Genomic DNA, 18,440 nt, shown 5'->3' with positions numbered 1-18,440 from the left:
GACTTGCTTTTCTTCAAAAGACTTTCTTTTGTCTGATTTTGCATATGATAGCTGGGCATTTTGGTAAAGAGGATGGGAGCAAGAGGGTCTGCATTTTTGCTTGCTGTGATACAGTATAGCAGCAAATCTTGGTCTGACCCTAAATGGCTGCTCTTGATTTTATTCTGAAATTAATTTTAGTCTCACTGCATTTTCCCTGCCTTACAATCAGTTATAGTGTATTGCTTCAATTAGTTATAAGGTACAGAACTAGATAAAACCACTGAAATACATGCTTCTCGGAAAAGTGTTTAATCAAGATTTGGGGTTTTGAGGGTTATGGTATGGGCTTGTTCAGTTCTACTTGAAACCTTCAGTCTGCATAGCATCAGCCACCCTGCGTTTTTAACAGCTGTGAGGGTACAGTTGGTATCCTTAAGACATAGCCTATTGGAAAAGAAAGTGAGGGAATAAGGTAAAGCCGGGTCTGCAACCTACTCTGTAACTCAGTAGATAGCATCATGTAGAAGGGAGTATTTATTTGTCCTTCAGTAAACTTCAGAGTCTGCCCAAGCAGTATTTGAGCTACTGAGCCTGAGCTACAGCTATTTCCTACTTTGCTGCTGCAGAAATAAATTTTGATCTATAAACTTTAATTAACAAGAAAGGAACATTTCTTTTTGATTAAATGTTTGCTGGCAGTACCTTTTGTATAATGAAATGAGCTCCAGTCATATCTGAGCACTCGGAATGTTTAACAGGCTAGCTGCTTCCTGAAATGCTGTATTTTGATGAGGACTGATTTTACTTTAGAGGTAATATTTAGTTTAATTTGAATTAAATATTTAACTTCCTCTTAACTTGTAGCTCTTGACATTTGAAAAAGTCACCCTTCCGCTCTACATTAATTTGTTATTTCTCTTCAATTGTAGAATGAATGCAAATTATTTGTATTTATGCCCTTCCTTATGAATTTTCCTTCAAAATTGCATCTTCAAGAATCAGTACTTGGTGCACTGGCTGTTGGAAGATCATGAAGTATGGGGCTGGGATACCAGATTTAGAACATGTTCACGTTCTTTTTCATGAACAAAGTAGTGTGTGTTTTGAGTAATAGGGCTCAAGTGAAGGTAGTTTTTGTTATTTGCAACACTAACTTTAAAAGAATTTAGAAAGCAAATGGGATCTTTAGGGTGAGATGTATCTTGTCTGACAATGGATATCTAATAGAGAATTATCCAGTCTAAGCCAGTAGTCTCGGCTTGCTTTATAGTCAGTGATGGGAAATAAACACCTCCAGGCTGCAGTTCCTTGCAGCTATTTAGACATGTTTCATGAGTTGGACATGTCTTTTTTCTTCCACTGACTGACTTTTAGATATTTGCAGGTAAGGGGAATAAATGCTGCCCTTAGAGAATGCAGATGCTATCATTAACCATTAATGCAGTAGAATAGACTGAGCTGAATGTAAATACTTGGTGAATATTTTATAACTATAAAATCTTGAAGAAATCTGTCAGAGCAAAATAAATCACTGATCTTATTTCCACCTTTTATTCTAAAGGGTCTAGGAATCCTCTTTGAAAAGACAAGCTAATATAATTTTAATATACTGCTTTGAAGATTAGTTTCTCCTGTGCAGGGAATATTCTCGCTAGCTGTTGTCATTAGTCTGTAACGTTAGGCAAAGCTTAGTTTTAAAAACGTTGTTTGTGCTTCCCACCAAGGCCAGAAAGAGAATCTTAGCGTGTGAGATAAGGGAATAATGTAAGATTTCAGATACTGGAGTTTGTCCACACTATTCTCAAATTAAGTATATTAATCAAATGGATATTTATCCTATGTCTGTTGAAAAATGTGTTCGTGTTTATGGGAGTACGATGCATAGATTATAATGTGTGTGTGATGGTTTTGTGAGTTTCCATCTGAGACCGCCAGTCAGCAAGTTGCTGTAACACATTCCTGTCTTTGTGTGAAAGTTGCAGACTGAACTCAGTGATATTGTCCTAGGTTTTATAGTAAACATATGCATAAATGTCTCCTTCATTCATGGCCAGTAGGGCATACTGCTGGTTTATTCACAATCACAGAACACTGCTTTCCTGCTTACAGTTTATTTTGACTGCCTAAGTGTGTATTTCTTTACTAATATCCAAAGGTTTCATTTTTAGTATCAATTAGAATGTACATAGAAGCAGAACTAAGTTATCAATAAGATGTTTGTTCTTACTTTTTGCTTTCACAGGTGTTTTCATAGTCAGCCTGTCAGATCTTACAGTCTAGAATATTCTACTGAAAATTAATAGATAAATGTTTATTTCTGGGACAGGTGTCAGTTTTCTACTTTTGAGCAGTGTCAAGATTGGCTTAAGCGACTGAACAATGCCATCCGCCCTCCTTCAAAGATAGAAGACCTTTTCTCATTTGCCTATCATGCTTGGTGTATGGAGGTATATGCTAGTGAAAAGGAACAGCACGGGGATTTGTGTCGGCCAGGTATGTGGCAATACTTTGGGGATCATCACAAATGCATTGACTAGTAACTGCCTGTTTGTTGAAATCCAGAACTTTCAAAAAAAGTTAAACAAATTCAGTCTGTGCTGTTGTAAACTGAACCTGGAAAATTCCAGTATGGACTTTTTTGTACATAGGTTCTTGCAGTTCTTCACTAGCTGGTGACTATACAGCATGTGGTAATTATGTAGGTATAGTATACCCTCACTTACAGTGAGGTGTCCTTTAATGGCTTGCATGTCTGCCGCACAGTCTGAGTTCTGTTCTGTTGGAACAAAGGAGAGGTTAGCTCCTACCATAGCTACTTTGGGATCAATATGCAAAGCAGTACCTGAATATCCTGAGGAAATTATTGCAGTGGATTTGATTTAGTTAGTAGTGTGTAATACTAATAACGTTTTGCCCACCATGGCAGCAACTTTCAATCCAAAACACTTTCTATTGATTGCGCCCACATATTTTGTAATTGCCTGGAGCAGTGGTCTTCAATGTGTATGTTGAGGAGCAGGAGGTGAAGGAGAAGGAAGCCTGTGAGCTGCTCCTGAGGTTCATTCACAGCTGCAAGACAGCAACCTATTTTAGTGAAATACCATCCTTGCTGGACAGTTTTAGGATCCCACAAGTAAATAAAAGCTAAAATTGGGATGCTGGTGCTTACAGCACTTGCTTGAATATAAGGAAGTCTGAGTTCCAGGCCCTCTCCAATCTGAGGCTCTCTTTGCTTGCAGTTCGCATATCTGAGAAAGTTGTCCCAATTATCAGGTTGAGGAATGTTAGTGTGATTCTATCCTTATTACTGAAGCTGCTGTGAGGCTGAGCAAAGACTATAATCTCTTTGGTGCCTGAGGAAGAGCAGTTAACAGGTAGTACACAAGTGGGAGGAGGTGCTCCTTGGTTTTGGTTCCTGTTTGTGCACTTTACCACTTCATGTTAGCAGGTACTGAAGAAAAGGCAAAAAAATCCTCAGAGCAGAATTTAAACTCAGGGCTTTTTCCCTCCTAATTAAATTCAGGAACTTGAAGATAGCAGATGTGGAGATGGCTTGCCAAGTCTCCTTGTAGTCCTTCTCATTAAAACAGGCAGGCTTCAACCTAACACTAGGTTAGGATAGGAAGCAGCATTTACCTTTTTATTAACTTTTAGCAATCAATTTTTTTTTCTTGTAGGTGTGTCTATTAAATCATTTTCTTTAACGTAGTAACTTTTTCTTCCCTGTAGCTTGCTTATTTCTGGAGGTAGATATTCTCTAAGAGCTGAATTACAATTGAAATAAATCTATGGGAATGTAATTGAAGAAGTTAATCCCAAGACATTGTAATTTATTTTTTACATCCAGGGAGCCCAATATTTGGTAGATATGGACAAAAATACTAAATTGCTTCAAAATCTATTTAAGTATCAACTTCTGGGCAAAAAAAAATTTAAATTGTTATCAATCTATGTAATGGGATGTAAGAACTGTGGCTCACAAGATCCGCTTTTATAGTCAGAAGGCACAAGTCCACAAAATGTATAGCTAGCTGTTTCCCTGGTTTGGAGAGTTGATTGGGATGCTTCTAAAATTTTACCATCTTGGCTCAAAATGCCTCTTAAAGTACCAGCATTTCGGGAGGAACAGACAACATGTTAAGGCTAGGGTTTCATTTCTCCAAGGAAAATCTATGAGTTCACAACATGCACAGTAGCTGAAAAATTAAGAAGGAGAAATCAAACAGAATATTTCATTTTCATATGGTTTTGTTTCTTTTAAAACACACTACAGTATGCAGCATTGATTTGGTACATTTCCAGTATTCTCGATGTATCACAAGTTTTAATGACCATTCCTCAAAGCAGCTGATAACAAAGCCCATCCTCAGTGCTGCAAGAGCATGCTGCAGTTCCAATAAAAGGTTTTTGGTGGTTGTGGTTTTTTTGTGTGGGTTTTTTTTTTTTTAGAAAGTCACTGCTAAGGAGGAACATCACAGAGGTTGTTGTCTGTCTGGAATGTATTGTCTTGGTTTCACCTCTGCACTTGACAGAGGATCAAAGAGCTCCTTACAGAGCTGCCATCTCTATGGAGCCATGCAGCTTTTGTAAAACAGGAACTCAAGCAGCTGATCTATTTGAGTAGGTGGCTAGAAGATAATAAATTCAAGCTCGTGCAGAGTTCACATGAGAAGTGGGAAATTGTTGGCAGGCTCCAGTCTAATTGATCTGGCAATAGGGAAGGTAGAGCAGAACTACAGTGCCTATGTTATACTGAGACTAGCCTTCTGCAGAAAATGCATACGACAGGAGGCAGAACTATTTCTTTTTTTATGGTACTGTTGTACCAGTGACATGATATAAAGGGAATAAGTGATGAAGGTCAGTCAGGTCCATAGATTTTACCACCATGTACCTTGAAGAGTGAATAATACCCATTTGCACACAGTGTCATTCTGACATTTTACCTTTCAAAAAGTGTGTGAAAAATAATCTCATTATGCAGATCTCTTGCACATTGTCCATATTGTAAAGCATGTCTAGATCTGCAAAGTATCATTTCCAGTGTATGATCTGATCTGTAGGAATGAATAACATTATAGCTTTTCTTTCACAGTTAAGTCTTGTAGTTAGGCTGCTATCTATATTCTTAATTTACCTCTTTCTCTATATTTATCTCTAATTGTTCTGTCATGTAAAAAATTTTCAGACATGTACATTTACATCTTTGAGATAAATATCTATCTACATATATCTCGGGTATTGAAAGACTAAAGATTTTCTGATATATCTACTGGAAAGATACAATACTTAAAGCATTAATTTTTCAACAGATTTTGTTTTCCCCTGTTGGGTGATGCTCTGCCTCATGATTTAATGATACAGTAATTTAAAGAGACAAGCAATGGACAGACTTTCAGAATGATTTTGTCTAGTGTTGTTCACATGCTCATAAAATTTATCACATTTCTTAGCTCTGTGAACCTGGAAATTTTGTACGTTATTGTCGTCTTGTTGATTTAGTACCTTCTAGTCTCTAGTCTTTCTGTCTATCAGAATTCTTTATTGCCATTATATATTTTTCAGTTGTATTTTGATACTTTAAAAAAACTGTCTAGGAAACAAATGGAGCTCATTCCAGTTCCTTTAATATATTAATGCAGGAATTTGTGAGGATCTTGTGACTGATATTTGTCAAACAACCATTTATGCACTTTATCTTCTTGTCTCCGCATGACTCATGGAGCAATAATGTCCAATTTGCAGATGGAAAGCTGAGATGCAGTTTAAATTACAGGGTTTGCCTACAGTCATACAGGAAACCTGTGGCTGAAAATGCATGCTAAATGTGCTTTAACCCCAGCTTTGTATGCTGAGCATGTCATCATATGGTATGGAATATTCCTTGGGTCGGTTGGGGTCAGCTGTCCTGGTTGTGTCCCCCCACAGCTTCTTGTGCACCCCCAGCTGACTCGCTGGTGGGGTGGGGTGAGGAGCACCTCACCTTGCTGCTCTTGACTCTGTGTAAGCACTGCTCAGCAGTAAGAAAAACATCCCTGTATTATCAACACTGGTCCCAGCACCAATCCAAAACAGCCCGGTACTAGCTACTGTGAAGAAAATGAACTCTACCCCAGCCAAAACCAGCACATTGCCCAAGTTTCAGACCATGTTCCGTGTATTGCCCCTTCACGTATCAGTCAGACCAGAGCTTTATGTTCTTCTCATTGATACAATATTCTTCTGAACTTCGGAAAAGAAAAGCTACTAGCATTTTCCCACTAAGACTGCTGATGGATCTAAATTGCTTTTGCTGATGTGCTTGGTTCCAATCTGCAGTGTTATTGTTTCTTATATGAATTTACAGAAGCTGGTCATTTCAGAGAAAAAGTTCTTGATGGACTTCAACGTTTCTGGAGAGTTGACCAGAGAGAGCCATCAGTACAAGCTGTGGTTCTCCTGATACAGATTTTCAAAATAGGCTTGTGAAATGTAGATGGTGTTTTTAGACTATTCCTTTCTCTTTCCAGTTTTTAGTAGGTATGAGTGCAGTAGTGTTTTTCTCTTAACTATTTTGAAAGATAGGAATCTTCTTATTTTGCATTTATTTTTTTCTCTCTGCTTTTGATACCCAGGAGAACATGTAACTTCAAGGTTTAAAAATGAAGTGGAGCGGATGGGTTTTGATATGAACAATGCCTGGAGGATTTCCAACATTAATGAGAAGTACAAGTAAGTTATGTGGGCTGCTGATTTATAGCCAAGTGGTATCTCAAAACACCAATTTTGTTATAGCAGATTACTGGAACTTTTTCCAAGTTCTACAGATCCTAATAAGGGACAACTAGAATTATGATTTTTTTGTTGTTTTATAGAAAAAAGGTGCATTTAAATAATTATTTAATATTTTATTAGCTGCTACAATTTTTATAGGTTTAGAAATGCCAGATTTTGATGTGCTTGCTGGAGGACTTTTTAGAGAATAAGCATTCTAATGGAGGAAAGGGAAGCCTTAAGTGAGCAGAGAGTAGAGTTTGATTGAACTTCGGAAAAAACATTTTTTTTATTGTGTCTTATTGTCTTAAGTTACGACAAAGACTTATATTAAAAAAAAAAAAAAGGTTGGTTTGGAAGAGTTAAGCTTGTAGATCCTGAAAATAAGAGAAAAGACTTTTGGTGGTCCTGAAAGCATAGACAAGTATTCTCTAGCTGCTGGAGCAGAGAAAGGTGGTCCTCCATTCATGGTTGGTAGGACAGAGTATACTGACTGAACCCTAATGCAAATCAGAGCAAAACCAGCAGTAACATTTTGATGAAACATGTTTCATTGCTCTGTCTTTGCAGGATAATGACTTGCAGCTGTTAGTTGGTCTCACTGCAAGAATAATATCTGTCTTGGTCCCTAAAAATCTAGGGAAGAAAAAATAGCTATTCCTTACATATTTAATAATGAAAAAGGCAAAAAAACCTTTCTATGTCATATGGAAGCAGAGTGACATAAACTACTCCTTTCTTTCTTGGGGCCAGCACTTGAGAAAATAGCATTTTTTCAAGATGATTGATACATGTTCCTGAATAGAATGGTCTTTGACATGTCTTCCTGTCTGTACTTCTTGTGCAGTAAATGCATCTCTTTAAGGGGATGGACTGAGGATGAACTAGTTTGATTCAGCAATATATTGCAGTCACTACTGACTGCTTGCACTGTTCTCGTTGGCAGTCATGGCTTCATTAATTAAATTGTGGAGTAGGAGGTGCATCTAGTAGAAGAAAGTTCCAGTTAGCCAGTCAAACATAAGCCAGTGCACTCGGATTCCTGCCTCAGCAAGGGTTGATTAGCCAGTGTACTTTTTCCACACTTAGACAAGTTTTCTGTCTTGAATCTAGTAGCCCAGGGTGGCTCTGCTTCTGTGTTCTGTCACCCAGAAATCGAGTGGCTAATTCTTTAGGATGGGGAGACGTGGGATTTCTTTTCTGTGGTCCAGTTTATTTCAGCAGCTGCAGTTAAAAATCGCTTGCATGTGAATTTCCTGGGAAAACACCAGCTTGAATCTTCTAATTCTGAAGTGCATTTATGCTCCTCAATGTTTTGTATATGCAAAGGAGGAGTTTATTAACATGCAATGAAACAGGAATCAACAAAAGGGCAGTTTGCTGAGATGAATAGCTGTCAGGTTGCTTATGCTGATTATTTGTGTGTGTTGTCTGGGAGGTGTGTAACTGCTTTGTATTGCTTATTTTCAATCCTTTGCACCACTTTTCTCACAGGCTCTGTGGTAGTTACCCCCAGGAAATCATAGTTCCTGCCTGGATCACGGATAAAGAGCTAGAGAGTGTGGCAAGCTTTCGGTCCTGGAAGCGTATCCCTGCTGTTGTGTACAGGTGAGGCTCTTGCAGGTGGAACAGTTTTTCCCCAGCCTGTAAATGAGGTGTTCTAGCAAATAAAAGCTGAAATAAGTTGTAACTGGGAATCTTGGCTTGTAATGAAAGGTGTTCAGGCTCCTCTGGGCCCCAGATGTCCCCTCTCTGAGCCTGATGGACTTTAGCAGAAGTGTTAAAGGTATTTAAAAAAAATATTTTTATAATTTATTCAAAGTGAAGAGAGGTCTGGCTTTGCATCTTGCTGTGTTTTTGCATGTATAACATGATGTGGAGGGATGCTGTGAAGACCCAGGACCTGCTAGGGTAGCATTGGAGAACGAGGATGGGAAGAGACAACAAAACCTGGCACAGTCCCCTCTGTGCTGCCTGGTGGAGTGGTACCCAACCAAGCTGATCTATCCTGGGACTCTCTCTGGGGTGAGGTCCTGCTGTTCCACTCCAGAAGGATCCCAGAAGCGGTGTAGCGAACAGGACCTCGGAACAAAACACAAACCCACAAACCACCCTAAGGGTTTAGGTATCAAACAAGGATGACAGGGGACTCCTCACATGAGAAAACGTTCAGACCTTTAACTGATAGCAAAGTATGACTTGTTAAGCCTGATAGCTTGGGGTCTTTGTCTCCACATTTGCTACCTATCTATGTATTGGTTTATACCTATTCAAAACTCCAAGAATATGTAGGATAGCAGCATATTTTGGCCCTTGTCAAGCCATAAATGAGGTAAGGCAGACTTAGTACACATTCACTCTGAGTGGGAATAATGGTTTGTATCTTTTAATTCCAAACACATCTTGTAAGAGCACGCAGCATTTGCATCTCCTGCAAGTCATTCCTAGGGCGGTCACCTCAGTTAATATTGATTTTAATTTTTTAATATGGAATTGAAAAAAATGTAACATGAAGATGTCAACATGGCTGAAGAAATGATAAATGGCATCTTGGCTAGGTATTCCTTTGGTTTTTCTCTAATTCTTATCTAGCTAATACTCAGACTGCAGTATAAACAAGGACCAATACCAGAATTATTTAAGGGAGATATAAAACCCAAATTACAAAAGAATGTACGTGTTAGCTCTATCTACATATTTTAGATAGTTTTAATCAGACAGTCTCTTCCTTAGATTGAGTCCAGCAATTCTTCATAACAAAATTGCTTTTCTGAGATGCTGTTTTTTGGCAGCTTCTTCAGTAAGAAATATATTTCAGCGTCTGTCTTTTTTCATATATTCTGGAACCTGTCATTTAATACTGTGGCCACTTTCCTGGTGTAGTTATCCTCCTATAAATGTTTAAAGTATCTTTAAAAAAATCAGATGACAAAGGGATTAAAAAGATAATGAATACTGATAATTTCATTAAGACTGCCTAGCCAGCCGTTCCTTCTAAACAGACAGAAAGGAAAAGCTGTTCTTCTAGTGGCAAGCTAAATTTAGAGAACAGTAACTTTGACAAATTCATACGCCCTGGGTCACAGGAGCAAGTGTACGAGAGTTAGAGTGGGCTACAAAACATTATTTACCTAGTTTAAGAGTTCTTGTCCTATGAAAGGAGAACAAATTAGCTTGTGGCAGCAGACCTTATCTTTAAATCTGCCTATCTTTTCTCCTTTTTCTTCCAAATAATAAAGGGGTTAGCATAGTCTCTTTCTGAATGTTAAGGAATTGCTCTATCCTCTTTTCAACTGTGAGGGGAGAAAAATGCTTTCCAGCATCTGCTAATTTTTTAAGACTTAAGGTATTTTAATATTTTGGTAGTATATATAAGTATGTATTTTTTATATATGTATAAAAGAGAATAGTGTAATTTTATATGCTTTTGTGTTCAACTTTGAACACTGCATTTCAGGCCACTTTGTGCCTTTTATGCAGGTGTCACATAATTGGGGGACATGTCACCTGCAAGCATACTTAACACAGGGAAGCATCCCTCCTTCTTTCATCACTATACAGGAGAAAGAATTCACTTTCTTTGCATTCTTGGGTACAGCTTGTATTCTGGGGGATTTGTGGGAGAGTGATTTAAATGTTCCAGAGAGCTGATAGACTGAAATTGTTTAATCCCTGGCATTCTATTTTCTGCAGTTCTGATGAGACTAGGTATGCTAAATTACCACATAGTTTTTCATTTGTAATCTTAAAATCAGTGGGAGAAAAGTTTTCTCTTTTTTGATTTCTTTTTTTCCTTACCTTGACATTTAGTAATAGATTTTTTTCAAGACATCCCGTTCATCATTCTGCGCTCTAATAGAACTCACATCAGCTAGTGGTTGATGATCCGTATGATTGGAAATCCATGGATAGTTTTCTCTTTATATATGTTGCTATAAAAATAGCCTTTTTCTTACTTTTGGAGGAGTAAGGGACAACAGCTCATTCAGCATTTTTTATCTGTTGAAGGTGATTTGGGGACTATTAGTTTCATTATTGATCACATTTAAAAAATCTGCTCTTTTTGCTTTACCACAGGGGGAAAAAAGGAATAATGGTTTTTTAAAATTCGTCCAATAACTTGTCTCAGATACTGAACACTGGGACAGAGAGAGACCAGAGGCACAGACACTTGGCAACACAAAACTCATTGTCTGCTCTTGTGAAGCATTCAAGAGCTATGACAGTATGCAGAGGCTGAAAAGCTGAATGGGCTGAGTTCAGAGGCAAGCTTCAGAAATACTCAGTTGAGATTGGGCTGTCAGGAGTGTTGCTTCTAGTTTATGATCAGATTTCTAGAAAAACCTCACACCCATTTTCTGCAGTTTTTCTCAGCATTTATAGTTTTTAAAAATCTAGACACATATTTATGTAGCTAAATCTGGCCTGTAACCTGGTTTTTGTAGTTTACCTGTTTTGGTCCTGGAAGATCAATGTTAGGGAGAAGCCTTTTTGGATTTTGTGGAAAGAAGATAGAGAGGACTTCATACATGGTGTAAACAGTGTCCTAAACTCATGAGAACCTACCTGGAAATTACTTGTGTTGCAGGTGATTACCCATGCAGGCGGCATTTCTGCCAGCACAGGAAGCAAAGGTAAACAGAAAATGGCTGTGTACCGTACTTGCTGAATTACATTTGTCAATTGCAGCAATGTATTTTTTCAGTTGCAAGTACTAGTAGTTAAGTAATGCTATGGAGGGAGCTATTCAAACCTTCATTAGTCCTCCCTGTCTTTGTAGTTACAAGGTCTTGGTGGATTTATTGTTGTACTCAAAAGGTTGCTTGAACACAAGGAAGATTAAGCATGTGCAGAGGTGTACCATACATCATAGTTATACAATGCTTTATAAAGGGCTTTGTAGTTATCTAATGGTGATTTGCTATTTAGTTTCTGTAGGGAGGCTGCATGTTGCTTTGTCTCTAGAGGGTTAGGAAATTTGCAGTGGAGGGTTTGCTTTAATTTTTTAATATTTTTTTGTTACCGAGATCTAAGTGACACCATCTTATCCCCAGCTCTATCTCTAGGGACCTTGGAATCACACTTAAACTATTTGCTATTTTTTGTTCCCATGGCCAGCCTGGTTGGAATGTGTGTGATTCCTCAGACCTCCAACATTACCGTAAATAGAATTGTTTGCTGATTTCTGCTAGTACATCTGAACATTGCATATTTATGCAGGCTTAGGAGTGTTAGGGCTTCACAGCTATCAATGAACTCAACTTTTGGCCTAATCTTTATTGTAGTATAAATGGGAGGCAAGAACCTGGAGATTAAAATATAACTGTTTATGAACCTATGAAAATGATTCCACAGGCAAGTAGTAATGAAATCTTGGAGAATATATGGAAAAATAAATGAGCTTATCTGAGTGTTCAAAATAGATTTCTTACATGTATAGTAATGTTTTATTTTCTTTTGTTATGTGTGCAAGCGTAGTGGGGAACTAAGTGGCCTTTCAGTGATTGACACGTATTTTTTGCTGAACTAATTTGATATCAATAGAGGTGTTTCTAGAAGGCTATTCATTTCAGCAGAAATACGTTTTCCTTGCCGTGCAGGCGGCTGGCACCTGGTGTAAGTGCGGAGGCGTTCGGATTGCTTTTCCTTTGGTTCAGTTAATGCGGGCTGTCAGTTGCTTCCTCTCAGTGAAGGATTTTTACATGAAACAATTACAAAAAAACTATGAAAAATCCTTAAAATACTGTATCACAACCTGTTTTGTAACTAAGTTTTTGCAACAAGGAGCCTTAACCCGATGTAAGTGTTGCTTTTGCGTGAGTAGCACGAGGCAGCCGCTGCCGTCTGCTGCTGTGCCCTGCAGTGACGCTGCAGAGGTAGTGCTGCTCAGCACCTGATGGAGGCTTGACAGCTCTGACAAATTCTAAACCAGCTTGTTACTCCGCCATAAATATTTATTAGTGGTAAAATGAAAAAAGGTAAAGATTTATAGGTTTGGGTGGGTTTTCTTCCTGCTCAGGGCTGTCCAAGTTGACTGTGTTAAATTTGCATAAAGAGTCAGCTAACCCTCACCATTCTGTGCAGCTGCCTCAGAAGGAATTAAACAACTCTTGGTCGACATGAAGCTGAGACAGCCAGTTTGGTTGCAGGAAGACTCTAAAATCTTTTGCTGTGTCATAACATATAGGAACCGTAGTTGGCACGTGCATGCTTTATAAATACAGGGTTCTGGTGGGACTCCTGAGCAAGAACAGCATTGCCTAGAGGCACCTTTGCCCAGATAAACAGGGATGTTTATCTGCAGGCCATTTCAATAGAGAACAGCAGTGTGTGGATAAGCGGTAAGATCATGAGGCAGGGAGTAAACATTTCTAGGTGTCCCATTCCTCAGTGTTGTTGACTTGCTGTGTTGCTGCCTTTGGCCACTCCACCTGCAGCATTTCATACCAGCAGCTGGGCTTCCTTTCCTGCTGTGGCTGAGGCCCTCTGAATTCAGGGTCAAGGAAGGGAAGGTCAAGGTGAACATTGTTAATGCCAGATGTAAACACTTCAGTGAAGGGGAAATTACATTTCTGTGGCAGCAGTGGGATGTGCCAGCATGGAGGCAATAAGTGAAATTACAGTGATAATATGTTTCAGTACTCTTTTTTGTAATAGATTATAGGGGAGAGTTTTTAAATCCTTTTCAGAGTATGTTTGCAATGGTTGGATACGTTTTAATTATTTCAAATCTGTCCTTTATGTGTAGTACAAGAAGCTAGGTCAAATTTAAGAAAATAACTACTAACTCTTCAGACACTTTAAAAAAAAAAATCTGATTTTTTTAAATGTCGCTCCCCAGAAGAAGATAGCGACGTTCAAGTTGGGTCATTCGTCAGTTATCTCCCTGACATTTTTTTATTGATAGACTTATCTCTGTATTCCATTTGCCAGTCCTCTGAAGTTTCATCTGTATATAGAGTGCTTGCAATTTATATCACATTTTAGAAGAAAAATATTCTCTTAATGAGCAGTATTTCCTTTTTCGGTGCTACTTAGGTGTCTGTAGCAAAATCTACTTGTTTGTGGACTTTGTTATTTACCAGCCTGGCACCACACCGGTGCTTAGATAGAAGAGCCACTGTTGTTGTTCTTCAACTCCTTGGTGCTCTTCTGCTAGACATGACAGGTGTTTGAGAGGCAGCAGATGAAGCACTACCCAAAGAGGGTCAGGAAGAGGATGGAGAAAACCCACAAATAGAGGAGAAGCTGAAAAGGGAATGGCAGAGCCACTCCTTTCTAACAGATGCTAATACCAAACTTCAAAATGAGTAAAACTGCAGATGTTTAGCGTCCTGAGATGTGAAAGCCTCTCCTCCTTTCAGCTAGTGAAACAATACCTAAAATACACTGGCTTCTAGGTATGGTTCTACAGTGTTCAAGGACTGCCTCCTGTGATTCACGGGTGATGCCTAGAAATGGATACCATCGATCTATAAGAGTAAGGTTTTGGGTTACCATTAGACATAACGATACAGAAGGTGTGCCAAATTCTGCCAGTATTTCCTACCAAAATTGTAACATTTTTCAGATTTAATTAGTGGTATGTTTTGATTTAAATAATCTCATCAAAAAGTGAATCTGTGGTTTTACTCCTGTCTTCTGGCTTTAAAATTAGCATGAGTTAAATTGAACCTTCCAATTTACTCTGGTATTACAGCAGTAGACCTGACTCTCCAGCAGGTGTTGACTACCTCTTTAGTGCCTCATCAGCTGTTCCAGAATGCTCCCCAGCTTTCACTGGCCAACAGGCAACAAGAAAATGCCTTTTTTTTTCTCCTCTTAGTGACCTCGGCTTTGACTTTCACCTTTCAGTGACTGTGTGGTCACAGTCAGCATTTTGAAGGGAAGCACGTGGAATACATTGCCAGTGAATCACAGGTTGAGGAAAACTGCTGAATGATAGAGAGATCCCTGACAGGAATTAAACTACAGGAGTGCACCATTTAATTTGTCATGCCCTCTGTGTTTTTTGTCCTGATTCTTCAAGTTATACACCACTGTTCTTTTTATTCTTTTCTTTTTCAGGCACCAGAGCAATGGAGCAGTTATTTCCCGCTGTGGACAGCCTGAGGTCAGTTGGTGGGGCTGGAGGAATGCAGATGATGAACACCTTGTCCAGTCTGTAGCCAAAGCCTGTGCCTCAGATTCGAGGTCCAACAGTAACAAATTAATGAATGGGAATTGTTCCAGAGATTTCTCCAATGGAGGGGACCTCTCTGATGTGGAATTTGGTAAGTTTGTCCCTGTTCCTTTTCTGTTAAGGGCAGAGCTTTATATAAAAGCTTCATCTCTTATATGTATTGTAACAGATTCAATCCTTTTTGTTTAATCAGGCATTCTCCAGTTTCTGTATGTGCAACGCATTGTAGCACTTGAGCGAATCATTGTAAACAGTGTCAGAAGCATCCTTTTAGTTACTCATCAGTTGCATATCCTCTTCCCCAGATTCCTCAATCTCTAATGCTTCAGGAGCAGAGAGTTTGGCAATACAGCCTCAGAAGCTTTTGATCTTAGACGCACGATCTTACGCAGCAGCTGTGGCGAACAGAGCCAAAGGCGGAGGCTGTGAGTGCCCAGGTAAGCAGTGTTTCTTCTCAGCCTCCTATTAAGTTAATCAAAAGGATTTGCTCAAATATAATTACACTGATATACTTCAGTACTGCATATCTAACAGATTGCGTGGATGCAAGTACTGTTCATCTATATGAAAGTTCTGGATCATTGCAGCTGTCACACAGCCCTTCAAAAGGACAGGTTTAGCTGTTAATTAAGTCTGTTTCTCAGAGCATAAAACCAGCTGGTAACAGTGTTCAGTAAATGTTGAACTGTGTGGAATATGCTGATTAGTTTTCTCCTGCTGAGTCAAATATATAAACTAGAAAGAGACAAAGGTGTCCAGTGTGCTAATGTCTAAAAAACAACCTGAACAAACTTGTAAAAATCCACTAACTATAGAATCTAATAATATTCTAGAATGGTTGTGCAGAATACAACTTTTCAGCAATTTTTCTAAAGCTGAAACATTTTTTGGCATCTATATTATAACCCAAAGCAACTGAAATCCTGATTCATCTTGTATGTGTAATACATTTGCAATTATCACTTTTTGTGTTCTTTAGCACTGGTAGATCGTTGGTATTCTAAACAAGACACTATTTTATGGTCACTATTGGATATGAATGGAGCCTGTTAAAATTCCATGGGTGGAGAGTCTAGAAAAAAATACCAGAGAGAAAAACTATAGATAAGATAACAAAAGCTATTTTGACCATATAGTCTTGTTTTGGTCTTTACTGCAATAGCTGCACTTTGATATGTAGCCACCATTTTCCTTTTAACACCTCAAAACTGCTGAACTCCTCATCAGAGCAAAATTTCAAAACAGAAAAGCAGAGTATACAGGAAGTTTAATTTTCTTCCTATATATTGCTTCTTGAATTCTTCGTAAAAAATTTCCAAACAGCTTGTCACCTTCATAAATTTGACCCGTGTTAAGTGCTTCCTTTTTGCTGACAAGTTTTCTCCAGGTATTGCCAAGTTTGCATCATTCTCGCTGTATAAAAACACCTCATTTATGTTGTGCGTTATTTTATATATAACATAATTCAGTAAAAAGACAAAAAAAAGCTTGTTGTCTGATACTGTCAGTCGCTTCTGTCCAGTCACTTACACAGTCCATCACTAACACAATGTTCTGGTTTGGGCCAGAATTTGTTGGGCTTTTAAACAGTTAAGAAATCAAATTATAAAAAACACGCAGTAGTCTCTTAAAAGAGCATTTTCTTGTGCAAGCACTCAGAATCCCATTCTGAATCCTGATTAATTTTTTTTTCTTTTGTAGTAAAGGTTATTTTAGCTATCATCACCATTTTTGTGCTGAGAGAAGCATCAGGACAGAAGAAAACTAAATCTGGGAAAGACTATCGAATGAGTATCTTTCTGCATCTTCTTAGGTGCTCCCTTTGACTAGTGGACCCCGTCTGTACAGATACTGCCTCCCTGATAGAGCAGAGTTGCTTGAGTACGTCCCATAGCAACATCTGAAGGCAGGCTCAGTGATTCTGTCTATCTTCTGTTTTCCTGAGCTTTGAGTATTTCTCACAGGTGTGATTCTTGTTCCTATAAGAGAAAAAGTCAGAATAAAGCTGTGAATGAAGTAACCTTTCAGCCTTTTTGAATGGTTAGGAAAAGGAATATATAACTTATATAAAAATATACATTAGTTTACCAAATTTAAGAACATCCATAAATTATGTTAAATATTGTTTATGCTTTGCAGTCTCTTATGATGTTTCTCAGTCTTTTTAACAACATTCTATAACCTCAAGTACAGCAATATCACTATGGCCATAGGTTTGTACTCTGCTTTTTGTAATGTGAAGTGAAACATTGAAAATAAATACACAAACACTTTGCTAACTCTTTCCTGTTTTGCTATGCTGTGTTGTAATGTCTGGAATACCTACTGAACTCTTAAGTACTGGTTTCTTCTTACAGAATATTCGTAAACAGATTATTTCATCTGTGCACAGCAACAGTGGTTTGTTTTTATGAAAAAGCTTCTTTTAGAAATTAAACTTAGCGTAGTTTTTAGTTTCTTTGCTCTTTCTTGGTATTTCCCTGCAGAATATTATCCAAACTGTGAAGTAGTGTTCATGGGGATGGCAAACATTCATTCTATCCGGAAAAGCTTTCAGTCGCTGCGTTTGCTCTGCACACAAATGCCAGATCCAGGAAAGTAAGTGGGTGTTTGGTGTGTTTTGCCTTTGTTTACAGGTTTCTGCAATTGCCTTCTTTTGCTGCTGATTTGTAAACTCACATTCAGTGGTTTTCTTCCCTTGGTGACTTTCCTGTGTAATAATGCTAAACTATATCTTTTTCATTTCCACGGAATTTGAACTAAAGGAAGTCATTGGTTTATTATTGAAGTGAATGTAGAAAATGAGATCTGAGATTATAAATGTAGCCTTGAGTGTTCATTCTAGAATGTTACTACTTTCAGGTGGGCTTCTAAGTTCTAGTACTTAGGCTTACCTGCTTTTCCTGGTTCTTTAATCTTTACAGCTTGGCTCTCCTTCAGAAAATTCTAGTGGTGTTCCATGTACTTCACGCATTTATAGTGTCATTTCAGGAGACCTACTTCATAGCCCTCCAGTGCTGTGGGATAACTAGCTTCTAGTGGCCCATTATCTCAGGAGCTTCTGAGGTCGGGTCTGCATTGGGACACTGCAGTTGCACCAGTCCTGTTTCCCCCTACCACTTCCCTGTTTTGAATTTGTGCTAAGAGTCTTTCATGTTTCAAAGTAGATCCAGAATGGCCACCCTTACTAAACTGGATATGTAGATCTTCATAGGGTAGAGATTCTTAAGATACCTACAGCACACCTTGTAAAGCCTGGGAATAGTTGAGATATGGGAGGTTTCAAAGGTATCTCGGGTTCCATCCTTTCACTGAAGCACAGAGTTGTCAGGAGTGTATGGCAGAGTCCCAAGGTACTTTTGGTACTTAAGTCCTTCGGTACTGGTACTGCTGGGTAATCTGAATCCTCAGCTCAGAGGAAGGCAGACAGCAGACACTGCTGAAAGTAATGATTACCTGGTAGTGCTTACATTGTCCTTTGCTGGTGATGTGTTATGCTCTTGTCTGGGAAAATGTTATTTAA

General features: G+C 38.5%; 1 protein-coding gene across 10 annotated transcripts in view; it reads left to right on the top strand.

Annotated features, from left to right (window-relative positions):
- The window catches only part of MTMR3 (myotubularin related protein 3), an 86,896-nt gene that overhangs the window by 47,280 nt on the left and 21,176 nt on the right, over positions 1-18,440 (top strand). For 9 of the 10 annotated variants that reach the window (XM_049804094.1, XM_049804093.1, XM_049804092.1 and 6 more), the window contains 6 exons: positions 2,309-2,475; positions 6,597-6,693; positions 8,230-8,343; positions 14,803-15,008; positions 15,223-15,354; positions 17,404-17,515. In XM_049804094.1, the coding sequence (XP_049660051.1) occupies positions 2,309-2,475; positions 6,597-6,693; positions 8,230-8,343; positions 14,803-15,008; positions 15,223-15,354; positions 17,404-17,515 (828 nt within the window). Of the gene's footprint in view, positions 1-2,308; positions 2,476-5,665; positions 6,498-6,596; positions 6,694-8,229; positions 8,344-14,802; positions 15,009-15,222; positions 15,355-17,403; positions 17,516-18,440 lie in introns of those variants that run through there. The other variant, XM_049804099.1, reaches the window with a different exon arrangement.

The sequence above is a fragment of the Accipiter gentilis genome, chromosome 7 (assembly GCF_929443795.1).
Source record: "Accipiter gentilis chromosome 7, bAccGen1.1, whole genome shotgun sequence".
NCBI classification, from domain to species: domain Eukaryota; kingdom Metazoa; phylum Chordata; class Aves; order Accipitriformes; family Accipitridae; genus Astur; species Astur gentilis.
This window is presented reverse-complemented; position numbering and strand designations above follow the sequence as displayed.